At 40.5% G+C, this 13,442-nt stretch overlaps 1 protein-coding gene across 2 annotated transcripts in view; it reads left to right on the top strand.

Moving 5' to 3' along the window:
- col2a1b (collagen, type II, alpha 1b) overlaps positions 1–13,442 on the top strand; it is a 40,285-nt gene that overhangs the window by 6,378 nt on the left and 20,465 nt on the right. For both annotated transcript variants that reach the window (XM_069535005.1, XM_069535011.1), the window contains 15 exons: positions 128–160; positions 430–483; positions 1,875–1,976; positions 2,961–3,038; positions 4,965–5,009; positions 6,356–6,409; positions 8,037–8,090; positions 8,948–9,001; positions 9,472–9,525; positions 9,626–9,679; positions 9,836–9,880; positions 9,976–10,029; positions 10,323–10,367; positions 10,566–10,619; positions 13,168–13,266. In XM_069535005.1, the coding sequence (XP_069391106.1) occupies positions 128–160; positions 430–483; positions 1,875–1,976; positions 2,961–3,038; positions 4,965–5,009; positions 6,356–6,409; positions 8,037–8,090; positions 8,948–9,001; positions 9,472–9,525; positions 9,626–9,679; positions 9,836–9,880; positions 9,976–10,029; positions 10,323–10,367; positions 10,566–10,619; positions 13,168–13,266 (879 nt within the window). The remainder of the gene's footprint in view (positions 1–127; positions 161–429; positions 484–1,874; positions 1,977–2,960; positions 3,039–4,964; positions 5,010–6,355; positions 6,410–8,036; positions 8,091–8,947; positions 9,002–9,471; positions 9,526–9,625; positions 9,680–9,835; positions 9,881–9,975; positions 10,030–10,322; positions 10,368–10,565; positions 10,620–13,167; positions 13,267–13,442) is intronic.

The raw sequence follows: 13,442 nt of genomic DNA, 5'->3' as shown, positions 1-13,442 counted from the left end.
CAAATGCATCTGGAAAACGGACATTATAGTCAACAGAATTCCCTCATATGCCACTTTAAACACTGATGGTAACATTCAATACTAATATCTTTATATTTTTCTCTTTTTTTCTTCTCTCTACCTGCAGGTTGTAGGACCAAGAGGACCATCTGGCCCTATGGTATGCATCTATTTCTGAATTTGTACTTTTTTCCCTAGAGTATTTTCAGGAGCTGCTGTATATATGAAGATTATTTTGTACTAGAAAGAGCCTGCATTCGCAACAACCATATCAGTGTTAAGTTTAATAACCAGTTCCAGCGACAGGAAATAGAAACGTATCTGACATCAACAGTAGCAGAGTTCACAAGCTGCAGCTGTTCCTTCAAGCTCCTGTACTGAGGTAACGCCTGAAGTCACTGACTGCTTCACTGTCTCCCGTTTACCCAGGGCCCACCAGGAGAACAAGGACTCCGCGGATCGAGAGGAGACAAGGGAGAGAAGGTCAGTGTGAAAACTCTCAGTCTTACTCTCGACCCAGACCCTTAAACTCTGCACTCCCACTCCGCTCCTTTAAGAAGCACAGTACGCCCTATTGAATGTGAGAGCTTTAGGTCTTTGGGGAGGGCAGCAGAGTGGTGGGGGGTGGGGGTTGGTTGGGTATACCTGCTATAGTTTGCAGCATTGCAGAATGGCAGCCTTTCAGCGAGCTGCTCGGTCTAACTGGTCATGTGTCGTTTCCATTAGGCGGTGTGGTCTGGGTTGTTTAACAGATGTGGGACTGTGGGAGTCTCATAACGTAAAAATCTGCTGCTCTCCGAGGCCTCACACTCAGAAATCAGCGTCGTCGCGTTCGCCAAGCTTTGATCATCCCATTAAGTGATCCAGTTTATTCCTTGTAGTCGTCTTGTTTTTGGAGATCTGAGCACAGGGCGGATTAAATTTTTTGGCTAGCAGAGGTTAAATAGTTTTTTAGGTGTTCAGCACATTCTTTGTTCTGGATCCCCTTGCAGGGTAGTTTGTCACTACATGCACAGAGGTATGCCAGGTAGTCTGGTGCGGGCTGATAAATCATCAGCATTCACAACAGCCTCTGAGAGGAAGAATTATGCAAAAAAAACTTCACTTCTGATGGAACTGTGTTTGGTACCAGCTGCTCAGGTGTAGTCACGTTGGAGAAGGTTCAACTGAGCATTAAGCTCCTGTCAACAGTATCTGCAGAGAAACGTTGTCCAGCCGTGTGTCGTCTGCCAACAACTGTGTAATGATTTCTCCAAAAGAACTTCTAAGTTAAAAATATTGGCACACAGGCCTAAAATGAATCAGTGCTTAATGGTGATGACTATTATTTAACTGATATTTGGAAAGTGGATTTGCAGTTATAAACAATGTGATCAGAACAAAAGGGGATGATTTTTTCCCATGCATGCATTTTGTTTTCAAAGAAGACACTGCAGAAAGTATGAGCAGCTTATTTCACTAGAGCCAAAATGAAGTTAGGTAAAGACAGAAGATATATTTTCTTTTACAAAGTGAAAAAGCCAAAATTCCTCTGAACCCAACTCAATTGTATCCAACTCGTTCTTTTCTCCATTTTCTTTCATAAGAAGTTAAATGTTTTTAAGTATTTGACAGCTGGTTGGACAAACTAAACATTTGAATATGTCAACATAAGCTTGGGGAAAATGCAATTGGAACTTCTTGCACCTTTCCCCACATTTTATGGATCAAATTATAAATCAAATACTGGAGACAACCTCCAAAGATTAGTTAGTAAACGACCCTCTGTTGCAGTGGTTTGTTGGTCTGTGGTTGATTGTTTTCATTGTGATTTTACATTAAGTCTCATTCTTTTTATACTTTTTTTATTTATTTTCTTTTTTTAACTGTTCCAGGGAAACCCTGGTCCCCGTGGCAGAGATGGTGAGCCTGGCACCCCCGGAAACCCCGGCCCCCCTGGACCTCCAGGGCCGAACGGACCCCCTGGCCTTGGCGGAGTAAGTGTCCCGTGATGAGTGGGGGCGGTGGACTGGCATTCACTGCAGACGTAGGCGCTGACATGTCGAACACTGTTGCAGGAGCCAAGAGTGGGTTCACTTTGAATGGCATGAAGAAGAATTTAAGAGCACAAAAGATGTGGGGAATCACAGTCAAAATGGGAGGAGGCAGAAAGACAACAGCAAGTGGATGCAGAGAGAGAGAATAGATCCAATGCCTCTGATTCTTTGCAGGAGAAAAGAAGGGAGGAGGTGGGTTGCGGGGAGTGGGAGGTGGACGGGCAGGAGGTATTATGATAGACTCGAGGAGGGAAAGGGAAGGAGCTTTTCTGGTTGGGGGTGGGGGCAAGGAGACAAGGAGAGTCTTTGTGAAGGAGAGAGAGATGAAAACTGTTCTCATGCTCTCCGTCTAACCACCGTCTGCATCAGGATCCGCATGAAAAACTCTGATCATCTGTTAAAAAGCTGATCGTTCAAGCTCTGCAACAAAACATTCCACAACACAAGATCCTCATGAAACGTTGCGTTGACTCTGAAACAGCCAGACCTCAGATTTTTTGGATAAATATTTGTCAACATTTTCTTTTCATTATTTCCAATCAGATCAAAGCTTGATTCCACAATGATGAATGTAATACATGATGAATATAATACATTAGATATATACACATCCACTTTTAGCATTTAATTTCACCTTTATCCTTTTCACAACAAGTATTTCATTATTCTATCTTCATCAGTTTACCTACTTTTGTTTCCTAATTCCAAATGTGTGAGATTTACGATAGTGCTTCCTTACTTCCTGTTGATATTATCTTGTTCTGTGTGGGGGTGGGTGGATGGGTGTTTTTTTTACTGTTTTTATTGTTTCTATTGCTTTTATTCTGTAAAGCTCTTTGTGTTATATTGGTTTTTATGAAAAGTGCTAAACAAAGTCTAATTGATAAGAAAAATCTTACGCTCTTTGTCTTCTGCCTCTTTCAGAACTTTGCAGCTCAGATGGCCGGTGGCTTTGACGAGAAGTCCGGCGGCGCACAGATGGGTGTGATGCAAGGACCGATGGTGAGCGAGCGATGATGAGCTGAGGCCTGCTGCTACTCCCATGTACTTTTGTTTCACACTCGGCTGCTTATGAATCAACAGTTTGATCAGGAGCAAAGTGTTTAGAAGAAGAATTCTGCATCAGTCAACATCTGCATCTCTGCTTTAAGTGCTGGAGTTTTTTTAATGGCTGATTCTGCACGTTGGCCTTTGCGGAGGAGCACAAACAACTTCCTCACATGCTCCAGAGAAGCTTCACATCATGGTTATTAAATGTGTAAACTGCGAGATTGGACACATCGTCAGCTTTGTTCTTCATCAGGAGAGAAGAGACCCACGTAGGATTTAAAACATCCAAGTGCTGGAGAAAAGAAACAACAAATCCCTGCATCCTGAAGGAAAATAGACACTTCATGTGGAGTACAGAGCGGTAATTTTATAAATTAAGGAAACAGCCTTTGATGGTCCTTATACTTGAAGCCAATGAAAACCCACCTCCGCTGCCATCAGTTAGCATGGCAGCGTGCCTGTGATGGAGTAAGGAGCACACTGGATGCTATTTTGGTCTCGAGAGCCACAGAGAAGCTTGGCAGTGTCTCAGCCCAGCGGAGGTTTGAGACACCGCCGATCAGATCCGCCACAGCTGGCAGCAGAGTGTGTGTGTGTGTGTGTGGGTGGGTGGCGTCACTCCTCCTGACTGACTGTCCCTTCACATGTCTGAGAGAGCTCCACAGTTCTGGGCCCTTTTGAAGCCAGCTCACATTTAATTTGGCAGCTTGTTGGGGGAGGGACTGACTGCACTGATGTTAAATCACAAGTCAAGTTCACAACCCACACACACACACACACAGGCTGGACCCCAAACTATATCCATGCGCCTACCTACCAAACCCTCAAACAACGCTCTCACTGAAATTAACACTCACACGGATACACACACATGCATGTCCCTAAAACACACGTTCTCTGATCCTGGAGGTATAGAGCCCCATTGATAAAGTTTCTACCGACTTTGGTGAAGGCTTCCCACTCCCACTGAAAGGTGACTTTCATTCCCCTTCTGAGGACCACTGTGCCGGGCGGTGACATTTTCTTTGGCTGCCATCCCTGACTTTTTTTTAAAGCAAAACCATGAAGGTTTACACAGAAGAACCCACTGAGAGGAATATGTATTTTATCCAGGAGGAAAGCTGCCACAACCAATCAAGTTTATTACTGAAGAACTTGGAATCTTGTTAAACGTTATATTGCAGAGCCTCATTATTCCTTTTACAACAAATTTTATATACTCGTGTGTTTGTGTGTGTGTGTGAGAGAGAGAAAAGCAATTAAGATTTGGCTCATCACCTCCACAGAATGTGATTTTCCTCTTGTTGAGCACTGATGCATGACGTTTAAGCAGAAATGACTCTGGCATGTGACTCCAGCCGGAAGCACTTGCAGAGGCGATTAGGATTCAGTCAGAGGAAAATGTAGTTTCAGAAACCTCACCTCTCCCTGTTGTGATGACATCTCACGTCTCTGAACCCAGACAGTTCAGTTCTGATGCTGTTTTTTCATCCCATGTCAAAGTGTTAGAAGTCATGTAGCGTTCAAGCTACTGCTGATGACCTTTGAGCTGTAGAAAACACACAGCACGTGGGAAAAGAGCTGACAGGAGAAGAAAAAGTAGAAGAAGGGATGAATGGAGCGAGGGATGAAGAGTGAATGCAGTTGAGGAATTTGAAACGATTTATGGATTTGACAGGAGGAGATGATGAGTTCTGTTTAGCTTTAGGGGAAAGCAGGTGAAATGTTTTCCTCCCAGAGTTCAAGTGGACAAGACTCAAGCAGAATTGCTAAATGTATAGAATAATTGTGCTCCAGTCTGTGCAGTGTTTTAACAGTGATAAAAGGATGTGATAAAATGTTGTTAGCCTGATGTCGTGTCTTTTTTCTTCCCCTCAGGGCCCCATGGGACCCAGAGGACCACCTGGCCCCAGTGGATCACCTGTAAGTACCTCCTCTACTCCCCAGACAATGCATGAGCCAGACACACCTGCAGACAGGATCCTGTGCGACAGGATGCTCAAAGCTAAATCTTATAATTGTTATGTGCTCGATGGCACATTGTCTATTTCCTCTGAGTGTGAGGATTTATTTTTACTCACAGCTAAATAACAACAATGACTCCAGAATGACCAGCAGAGAGAAGACCACACTCTGTCAGAGATAAATGTACACACACCGCTCAGGTTTTGTGTTTTATGGAGGAAGGTGGCACATGGAGAATAAGCCTGGAGGGAAGTTTCCTATATGCCACAACCCAGACATAATGTCAAACACCTGTCAGCCTTTCAGGGAGCCCACCAGGTTTAACCCTCCAGCCCCCGACCTGCCCACCTTTTTTTTGCTCCAACTTCCTGAGTGAAGCTCTTAAGTTGTAGGCGATGCCAGCTGACTTGCCCCAACTCGATGGTTGATGGTTTAATCACCCCGAGCCAAGTTTCTTCTTACACGTGCGGCTCCTTAGATCACATTCACACGGATTACTTGACATTTGTAAAGAAGAAGTGTCGGTTCACAAATCTGCAGTTTATAATCAAGACCAAAAGACAAATACAAAGCAGCTATGTAGTTTTACTCTATAAAGGTGTTTTCCTGAATATATAGATGTGCTCTGTTTTACAATCCTTGTTTTTTAACTGTAAATTAAGACGTGGAATTAAATTGAAAGTGACATCTGCTACAAATGACTAGAAGGTAAAATGATTAGTTGTAGAAATGAAAAGAAATGCTTCACATTCTCCAGTGTGAGAACTGGCTCCTGAACCGAAAACCATTTGGTTTTGGTTTTTTGGTCAGACAAAACATTTGAGGATCAGATTTGCTCATTGTAATGAGCATTTCTCACTATATTTTGAAATATCCTAGACTAAACTATGCTGATTTTATAAATTAACTGAAAGAAATATCTCAAGATGAATCCATAATGAAGCTTTTTCAGCCATACGAATGACAAAGATTTTGAAACATCCAAATCTGTTGTAACAACGGTGCCTTTGACTGACAATCATTCTCTAATCAATTAGAAAAACAAGTGAGATATGCTCATCATGATTTCCTGAAGCTCAAGCCAATATATTCATATTGGCTTTTTTGAATATGTCAAAAAGTCAAAAGTTTCACATTTTATCAGCTTAATTCAGAGAATTTAGACTTAAACTACATTTATTCAGTTATTAAAGTAGTTCAGGTTTAATTTGATGTTAGTAATGTGTTTTTTTAGTATTGTCTTTGCTCCTGTTTATATAAAAAAAGTTCACTTATCAATCTCTCTCTTTTTTTCTTCATCTCAGGGCCCACAAGGTTTCCAGGGTAACCCAGGAGAGGCTGGAGAGCCCGGTCAATCTGTGAGTGTCCCACAGGGAACGATTCGTCCTCCCCTCCACTTTCCATGCTGTCTTATAAATCCTTCCTCTATTTGCCTTTTTCATAAACTCCTCAGATGTCTCCCCCTCCTCCAGCCTTACATAAGCCTTTTGTTCTTCTTTTCTTTTTTCAAACACCTTCGTCAACTCATGTCTGACTTTTTAAAAAGGTTTCCATCTTCCACAGTAACATGCCTGAGTTTGAAATGACTTCAACAGACGATGTAAAGTAAATCTTATATTGTTCATTCAGTAAAAGAACTAAAACACCATTGAGGTGCAACTAAAGTCAGTTCAACCTCATCCTGTTCAGTTTTATTACTTAATTCTAAAACTTCAGCCACAGCTTCTCCTTTGTATCTTCGCTTCTTTTTCATTAACACTTTCTAACATTTCACTGCAGACCACTAACTTTATTTACAAGCCTCTTCAGTCAGTCCTGTCAGTGCTCATGTCCCAAACTCTCATCAATGTGAAGCCTGACCTCTCGCCGACCTTTTTCTACCCATCTTCTCACTGTTTTCTCATGATTCTTTTTTGCACCTTTTAAATTTCTGCTCAGATTATCCCCTACCCCTCAAATAACTGCTCTCAGTCCAAGGACCATTACTCTGTTTACATTTTGTGTTCCTCTTACAACTCCTTCTCCTAATTTCATATCGCTCTTTCCTGCACCCACTTCACTCTTTCTTAAACCCTTCTTGTTGTTCTCCAAACTCCAGACTGTCCCCTCCATTGCTTCCCGTTCCCTCAGCAGGTAGAAAACACAGGGTCTCCTCACTGCTGTGTTAATCTGCTCCTGTGGAGTTCAGATAAGCTGAGGTGCACTCTCTGTTAGACTATGTGCCAGTGCATCATTAAGAGTGATTAAAATCAAGCTTCTCACCAGAAACGGACCTGACAGTCAGGGAAGGGTCACAGTGTCAGTTCAGTGTTTGTGGAGCGCAGAGACAATTTAGCCAGAGTCCAAATAGAATAAAAATGAGCAACAATATGCAATTAATATATTGATATTCCTAATATAAGGATCCAACGTAGACACAGTAATACAGACAGAGAGAGAGAGAGAGAGAGAGAGAGAGAGAGAGAGGTCTTCTAGATTGAAAAGTAATGATAATGTCAATACACATTAAGTTCATAACCTAATGGAGAAACTGGCAGAAAGAGAGAAGGATTAACACAGCTGAACTTTATCAAAAGGATATTCAGGTATTTGTTCCATTGCTTTGGTCTAGTCTCCTGTAAATCCTGCTGATTCTGATCGTCCCTCATTGTCATGTAGAATCATAATTATTATTGTTTAGGAATGTAAATCCTCTTAAATAAATACTTATATTAATTAGACTGCAAAGATCAGCCAGACTATATGGTCTGAATAACAACTGTTTCTGATTCATGTCTCTGTAAACACATTGTTAGTGGCATCTTATCTCAGCAGGCTACATGTATAAATGTGTCTTTGGTGAATGGTCAAATAGTAAATTGAGAGCAGAGGTTTTCACCATAAGCTTTGAATTAGTGTATGACCCAAATTCCAAAATGTTGCCCCCTGTTGGTTGTAACCAGTAACTGTGTCTCACCTTGGGTTCTTTTCTCTTCACTAATATAGGGCCCCATGGGCCCCCGTGGCCCCTCTGGATCTCCTGGAAAACCTGGAGATGACGTAAGTTTCTCACACCTTCATAAAACAATAAATATACATTTATAAAAGCAGTTACTCTGACCCTGAGGCTACTTGTCAAACTGCTGTCCTCAGTGTTACCTCTTCTAGGTGTATTCTGAAAGAAAATGTCAACCTCTCTACTGAATGTGCTTTAAATCTGGTCTAAAAACCAAATATTCAAATAAAAGGCTATATTTAGATTTTATTTTATTTGTTATAAAGTATAAATTAGACTCATTTTATTAGATCTATGTGTTTACTTCTCTATCATTGTCTATAACTTAGATATGGATGTTAAGTTCAACATAAAATATTTGGTTTTTAGTTTGGTGTTTTTACTGTTATACTACCAACAGAAAATACTGGATTTAAAGAGTTGCAAATGTATTGTCCACCTCACATAGCAAAGACTACAGCAGTACTATGAGACATGTGTCATTACTGGCATACATTTAGACTATACTGTATTTATCCTTAAGGTGTGTTTGTGTGGATGTTAAACTTTTTTAATTTGTCTTTATACTCTGAGACTTGATTATCGGTCAGCCTGCACGTTGTGTTATGTTACATGGGATATACTCAGATATTTGATGCTGCCTTTTAATTCTGCCCAAAACTTTATCACAGATTTTATCCACCTGCCAATATTTCAGACTTTAAAATGTAATTCCTACTTTTAGCCACATGATGGTAGCAGACATGACATATCCCGTCGTGTCCACTAGGAGTGCTCACTCTCACATCTACAACTAACTAACTTTACAGTGTAATATATATTTAAAAGTGCAATTTACATGAAGTTTGACATATTTTATACATTTTTTATTCGAAATTTTCATGATGTTTTTTTCTTTCAGGGTGAAGCTGGAAAATCTGGTAAATCAGGCGAGCGTGGACCTTCAGGACCTCAGGTGAGATTCCTCCAGCTGTCGAGTCAGTGGTTTTAAATACTGAGGTGGTATCTAACTCACTGAAGATGATTATTTGTTAATAAATAGAATTATTTGGGAGAAAAACACAATATTTAACTAGACTTTTAAACTCCAGTTATTTTTTTGTATTTTACTTTATATTGTTTAAATGGTACCATCCCAACACAAAGAAAAAGCGGCATAGATAATGGGTGGATGAAATAGATTTACATGACTGAGTGCTGCATCTATATTTTAGTTGTTCAGAATATGAAAGTAACTTTAATGAAGTTTAGATTTAGATAAAAATCATTCCTCCTCTCGAGCCAAAAATCTGAACATTTGAAAAATACATTTAAAAAATAATTTGCAAAAGGACGTCTTGGCAGCAACTTCATTTCATACCACAGCTTCATCTTCTGTCCCCTCCACTGTTCAGTATATTGATCTGGTGCATCATCTCTCTACAGGGAGCGCGTGGATTCCCAGGAACTCCCGGCCTGCCCGGCATCAAGGGTCACAGAGTGAGTGATTGTGGTCTGCAGATGGAGAATGGGTGCTTGTCGTTTGTGCTCTTGATGTCAGTTTCCTAACTCTGCACTGTTTCTCCGTGTTATTTTTCAGGGTTATTCAGGTCTTGATGGTGCAAAGGGAGAGACCGGAGCTGTTGGGTCTAAGGTAGGATTTTATTTCTGTGTACCAACAACATCTCAGGTAGCAACTGGTTTAATATATCCCCCAGAAAGTTTTGCCAAAGTGATGTGGTTTCAGGCAAGCCATGGACGTCTTCAGTTTGTCTTGTCACACTAACAGATAAATCTGTCCCCTCTGTAGGGTGAGGCTGGTGCTCCCGGAGAGAATGGCGCCCCTGGACCTATGGTGTGTATTTCTGGACGTCACAACAACCGAACATCACAGTGGAAAAGATGATCGATGTTTGTAAAGGTTTATTTTCCTCTCTCTTGTCTGCATAGGGACCTCGTGGTTTGCCCGGCGAGAGAGGTCGTCCTGGACCCAGTGGAGTTGCTGTGAGTCTCTTAAAAACTCTTATTGGACAATGAATTAACATCTGGTTCCAAAAAGATAATCCTTCATACTGTTTTAGTTTTGTTTCTACTACATAGAAGGTAAGTACACTATTGGAGTATTAGTTGTACCAAACAGGAGTTAACCTCAATGTGTAAAGATTCATTTTATTACTCTCTTGTAATAGTTTGATTATTTTAAAAGCGTGTGTGAACTGTTTATGTCTCATTTGTCTGTTTGTTTGTCTCACAGTTTGTCTTTTATATGCTGACGATACTTTACTTTCTTTATCCAGGGAGCTCGTGGAAATGATGGTCTGCCCGGCCCTGCTGGTCCTCCAGTGAGTCTCATTTCATTCATTCTCAACATTTAGTTTGAGATGTATTAATAAATAAAGTCTAAAATCACCATCAACCCCTGTTTTCTCTTCACCTCACTTCTCCACATTCACTCCTGTGCAGTCGGATAGTATCTCTCTGCAGCTGGAAGTCTCACTGATTAATATCTGAGCTGACAGCCTGTCTTTTCCTCTCTGCAGGGCCCTGTCGGTCCTTCTGGAGCTCCTGGCTTCCCTGGCTCTCCTGGTTCAAAGGTACGTTTTCACAGTTTCCTCTCTCTCCTCACCACTGTTGTGTTTGAGAGAATTAGTCTCTGTGTACGCCTTTTTCTTTCTGTGGAGATCAAACCCGAATAACTGAACTCGCAGTTACTCAACTTCAGACTTTTCCTCAATAAAAATAAAGCTGTGTGTATAAAACAGAGCTTTGTGATCTCTGTGCTGTTTAAATACGACTTTATAAATCAAATCAAAAAGGTTTATATCACAGAAAATGGCAGCATTGCAGCTCAGAGAGGATTTGTGGGGACGAGTTGAAATGCATTGGTGAAATCAGAGAAGGCTGTGCTGCATTGAAAAGTGCTTTAAGCCTCCATCTGTGTGGAAAATTAGGAAGGAGGGGGTTTCAAGTGTTATTCTCCCTCTCTCACTCCCTCATGCTGTCGCTTATTCTTTTCTTTCTCTGCTTTGCATTTGATTTATGCCTCCTGCACGGTAGACAGACTCAGATCTGTGCTCGAGGGCCCATGCTGAGGGTTCGCTTTCTTCTCTGAGCCCCACCGTAGTTTGGGAAATCTTTCAGGAATTGCAAAACGGAGGATTTCTTTTACAAAGTCCAGGAGTTTCCCGTGAAATAATCAAGGCTCACAGTGTGTATATATGTGTGTACTTGTGGTTTTGTATTGGATCAGGTTACATCCATGAACACATACAGTGCAATTTAATCTGTGTCTGTAGGAGAGTTTGTCTGCCTCTAGAGAATGTGTGTGTTTGTTTGACCCACGGTGAGAAACATTAAGAATCTCGTATTATGTTATTATTCTGTACTTTCAGTTTAGGTCATTTTATGGACTCTATGAGAAATACTCTGCACTTTTAAAGAGGCCCAATACTCACACGGTTAAAAAACAACTGGCTATAAAGTAACATCACAGGTATTTGAACCTTTGAATAAACCGTGCTGCTTAAATAAGAAAATATAAATGGGACAATATAAACCCAGCTCAAACTGCTTATTTAAGTTGTGTTGTTTTGTAAACTCAAAGCCGCTGCCTCTAAGATACTGAGAATTTTTCCCATAATTTTATAAAAGAAAACTGATTTTCCTCCCTTCGTCCCAGTTTCACCTCCGTGTCAGAGCCAGCAGAATATTGGCCAGGACTTATTAGTGTGGGCTCAGTAAGAAGAAAACGTCTACTGCATCACCGTCTTTGTAAACAATTACAAACTCTATTATGTCACATTGGGGAGGAGGCTGAGTTTATTCAAAGCTGCAGCAATAGCAAAAGAATTCCATTCACCAGCACAAGGCTGCATACCATCAGTGTGGTCACATCTCTGGCAGGGAAGCAAAATACGGACTTGAGTTTCTCTGAGGACTCAGCCATTTTTTATACTGAATCACAATGTGTGAAAAACATTATGCACTTGGTTCTGAAAAACAAACCTCGTAGAGACAAAGAACAGGCAGCAGACTCATTATTTTCTCCATTTAAACGCTGCCATTTTGTAACTTCAACTTTGAGTGTAGGTTTCTGTTTCACAAATGAATCCAGACAGTAAAGAAATAATTCACTGCTTTTTTTAACCAATCAACATAGTATGTGAATAATGTTCAATATAGACAGAGTTAATATTTGGTGTCCAGACACTGATCACATTAACACTTAAAAAACTGAGATGGAGCTAAACTCAATTGTTCTTCTGATATTGAGAAAAAACTTGTAGTTATTTACCTACAACTCTTTTTATCTTAAATGCAGCAGATGACAACAGACACAAGCTTGAGTTTGGTAATAACACACAGATCAGCATATTTTAGGTAAGAATAAATAAAGCCAGTTGTCACATAAACACATTCATTTGAGCTGATTTGAGTTTTCTCTGGCTGATTATGAAGCACTGTGACTTTGTGACTTCTCATATTGTAGAGTTTTGTATTGAGTCCCTATTACAGGAAAGTAATTATGAGAATAAATGAGCTGTATGCAACACAAGTCATGTCCCAATCTTTAAAACAACAGCAACAAAACAAAAATGGCCATGAGCACTTATAATAATAATCAAGCATATTTCATCAGTGTCATAAAGTTCGAAATTAGCAGGTGGCTGAAGAAGCTATAAGAACATCGAAAGAAAAAAAAATTCTTGGAAAAACTTTGGAATAAGCAAAAAACTCACCTGCACTTGTAATTCTACAACGACCACAAGGGGCAACAATGAGCCTATTACACACGAAAACAAATGTAGAAGTCAAAGTGAAAAAGTGAAAGTGTTTTATCGCACAAGAGAAAGTACGATGCTTTGGTAAATGGACATTAGTTAACTGCCCCCCCTCTATTAAAGAGCAGCTCACTGAGCGTCTCTATGGAACCAAACACATGAATTCACTTCATCTTCTGGTCTTGTGTTAAATTTATAGTGTGTAAGAGACGTGTGTGGCCTCCAGCGGTGCTTCACTTTTTTCTGTTGACTTTCTCGTTTTTTTTAGGTGATTGACAATATTATTTACATTTCTGAAGATCTTTGATTGCATATTAATTAATGTATCATCCTCTTCACTCTCCTCTGTGTTGCTGACCAGGGAGAGGCTGGTCCTACTGGTGCTCGTGGACCTGAGGGTGCTCAGGGACCTCGTGGAGAGTCAGGTACCCCTGGATCTCCCGGACCTTCTGGCGCTTCTGTAAGTGATGCTTTAAACATTTATTTAAAATAAGAAACAATATATGAACTATAGCAAAGTATTGTTTTGGTTTAATGTACTTGCTGCCATCTGTATATTTCGGGACATTATTTGGGGGAGTTTCAAATCATTTGAGTCAACACTCGTTATTTAACAACATTTTTGATATCTTGATA

This window comes from Paralichthys olivaceus, chromosome 2, assembly GCF_024713975.1.
Source record: "Paralichthys olivaceus isolate ysfri-2021 chromosome 2, ASM2471397v2, whole genome shotgun sequence".
Lineage (NCBI taxonomy): Eukaryota > Metazoa > Chordata > Actinopteri > Pleuronectiformes > Paralichthyidae > Paralichthys > Paralichthys olivaceus.
This window is presented reverse-complemented; position numbering and strand designations above follow the sequence as displayed.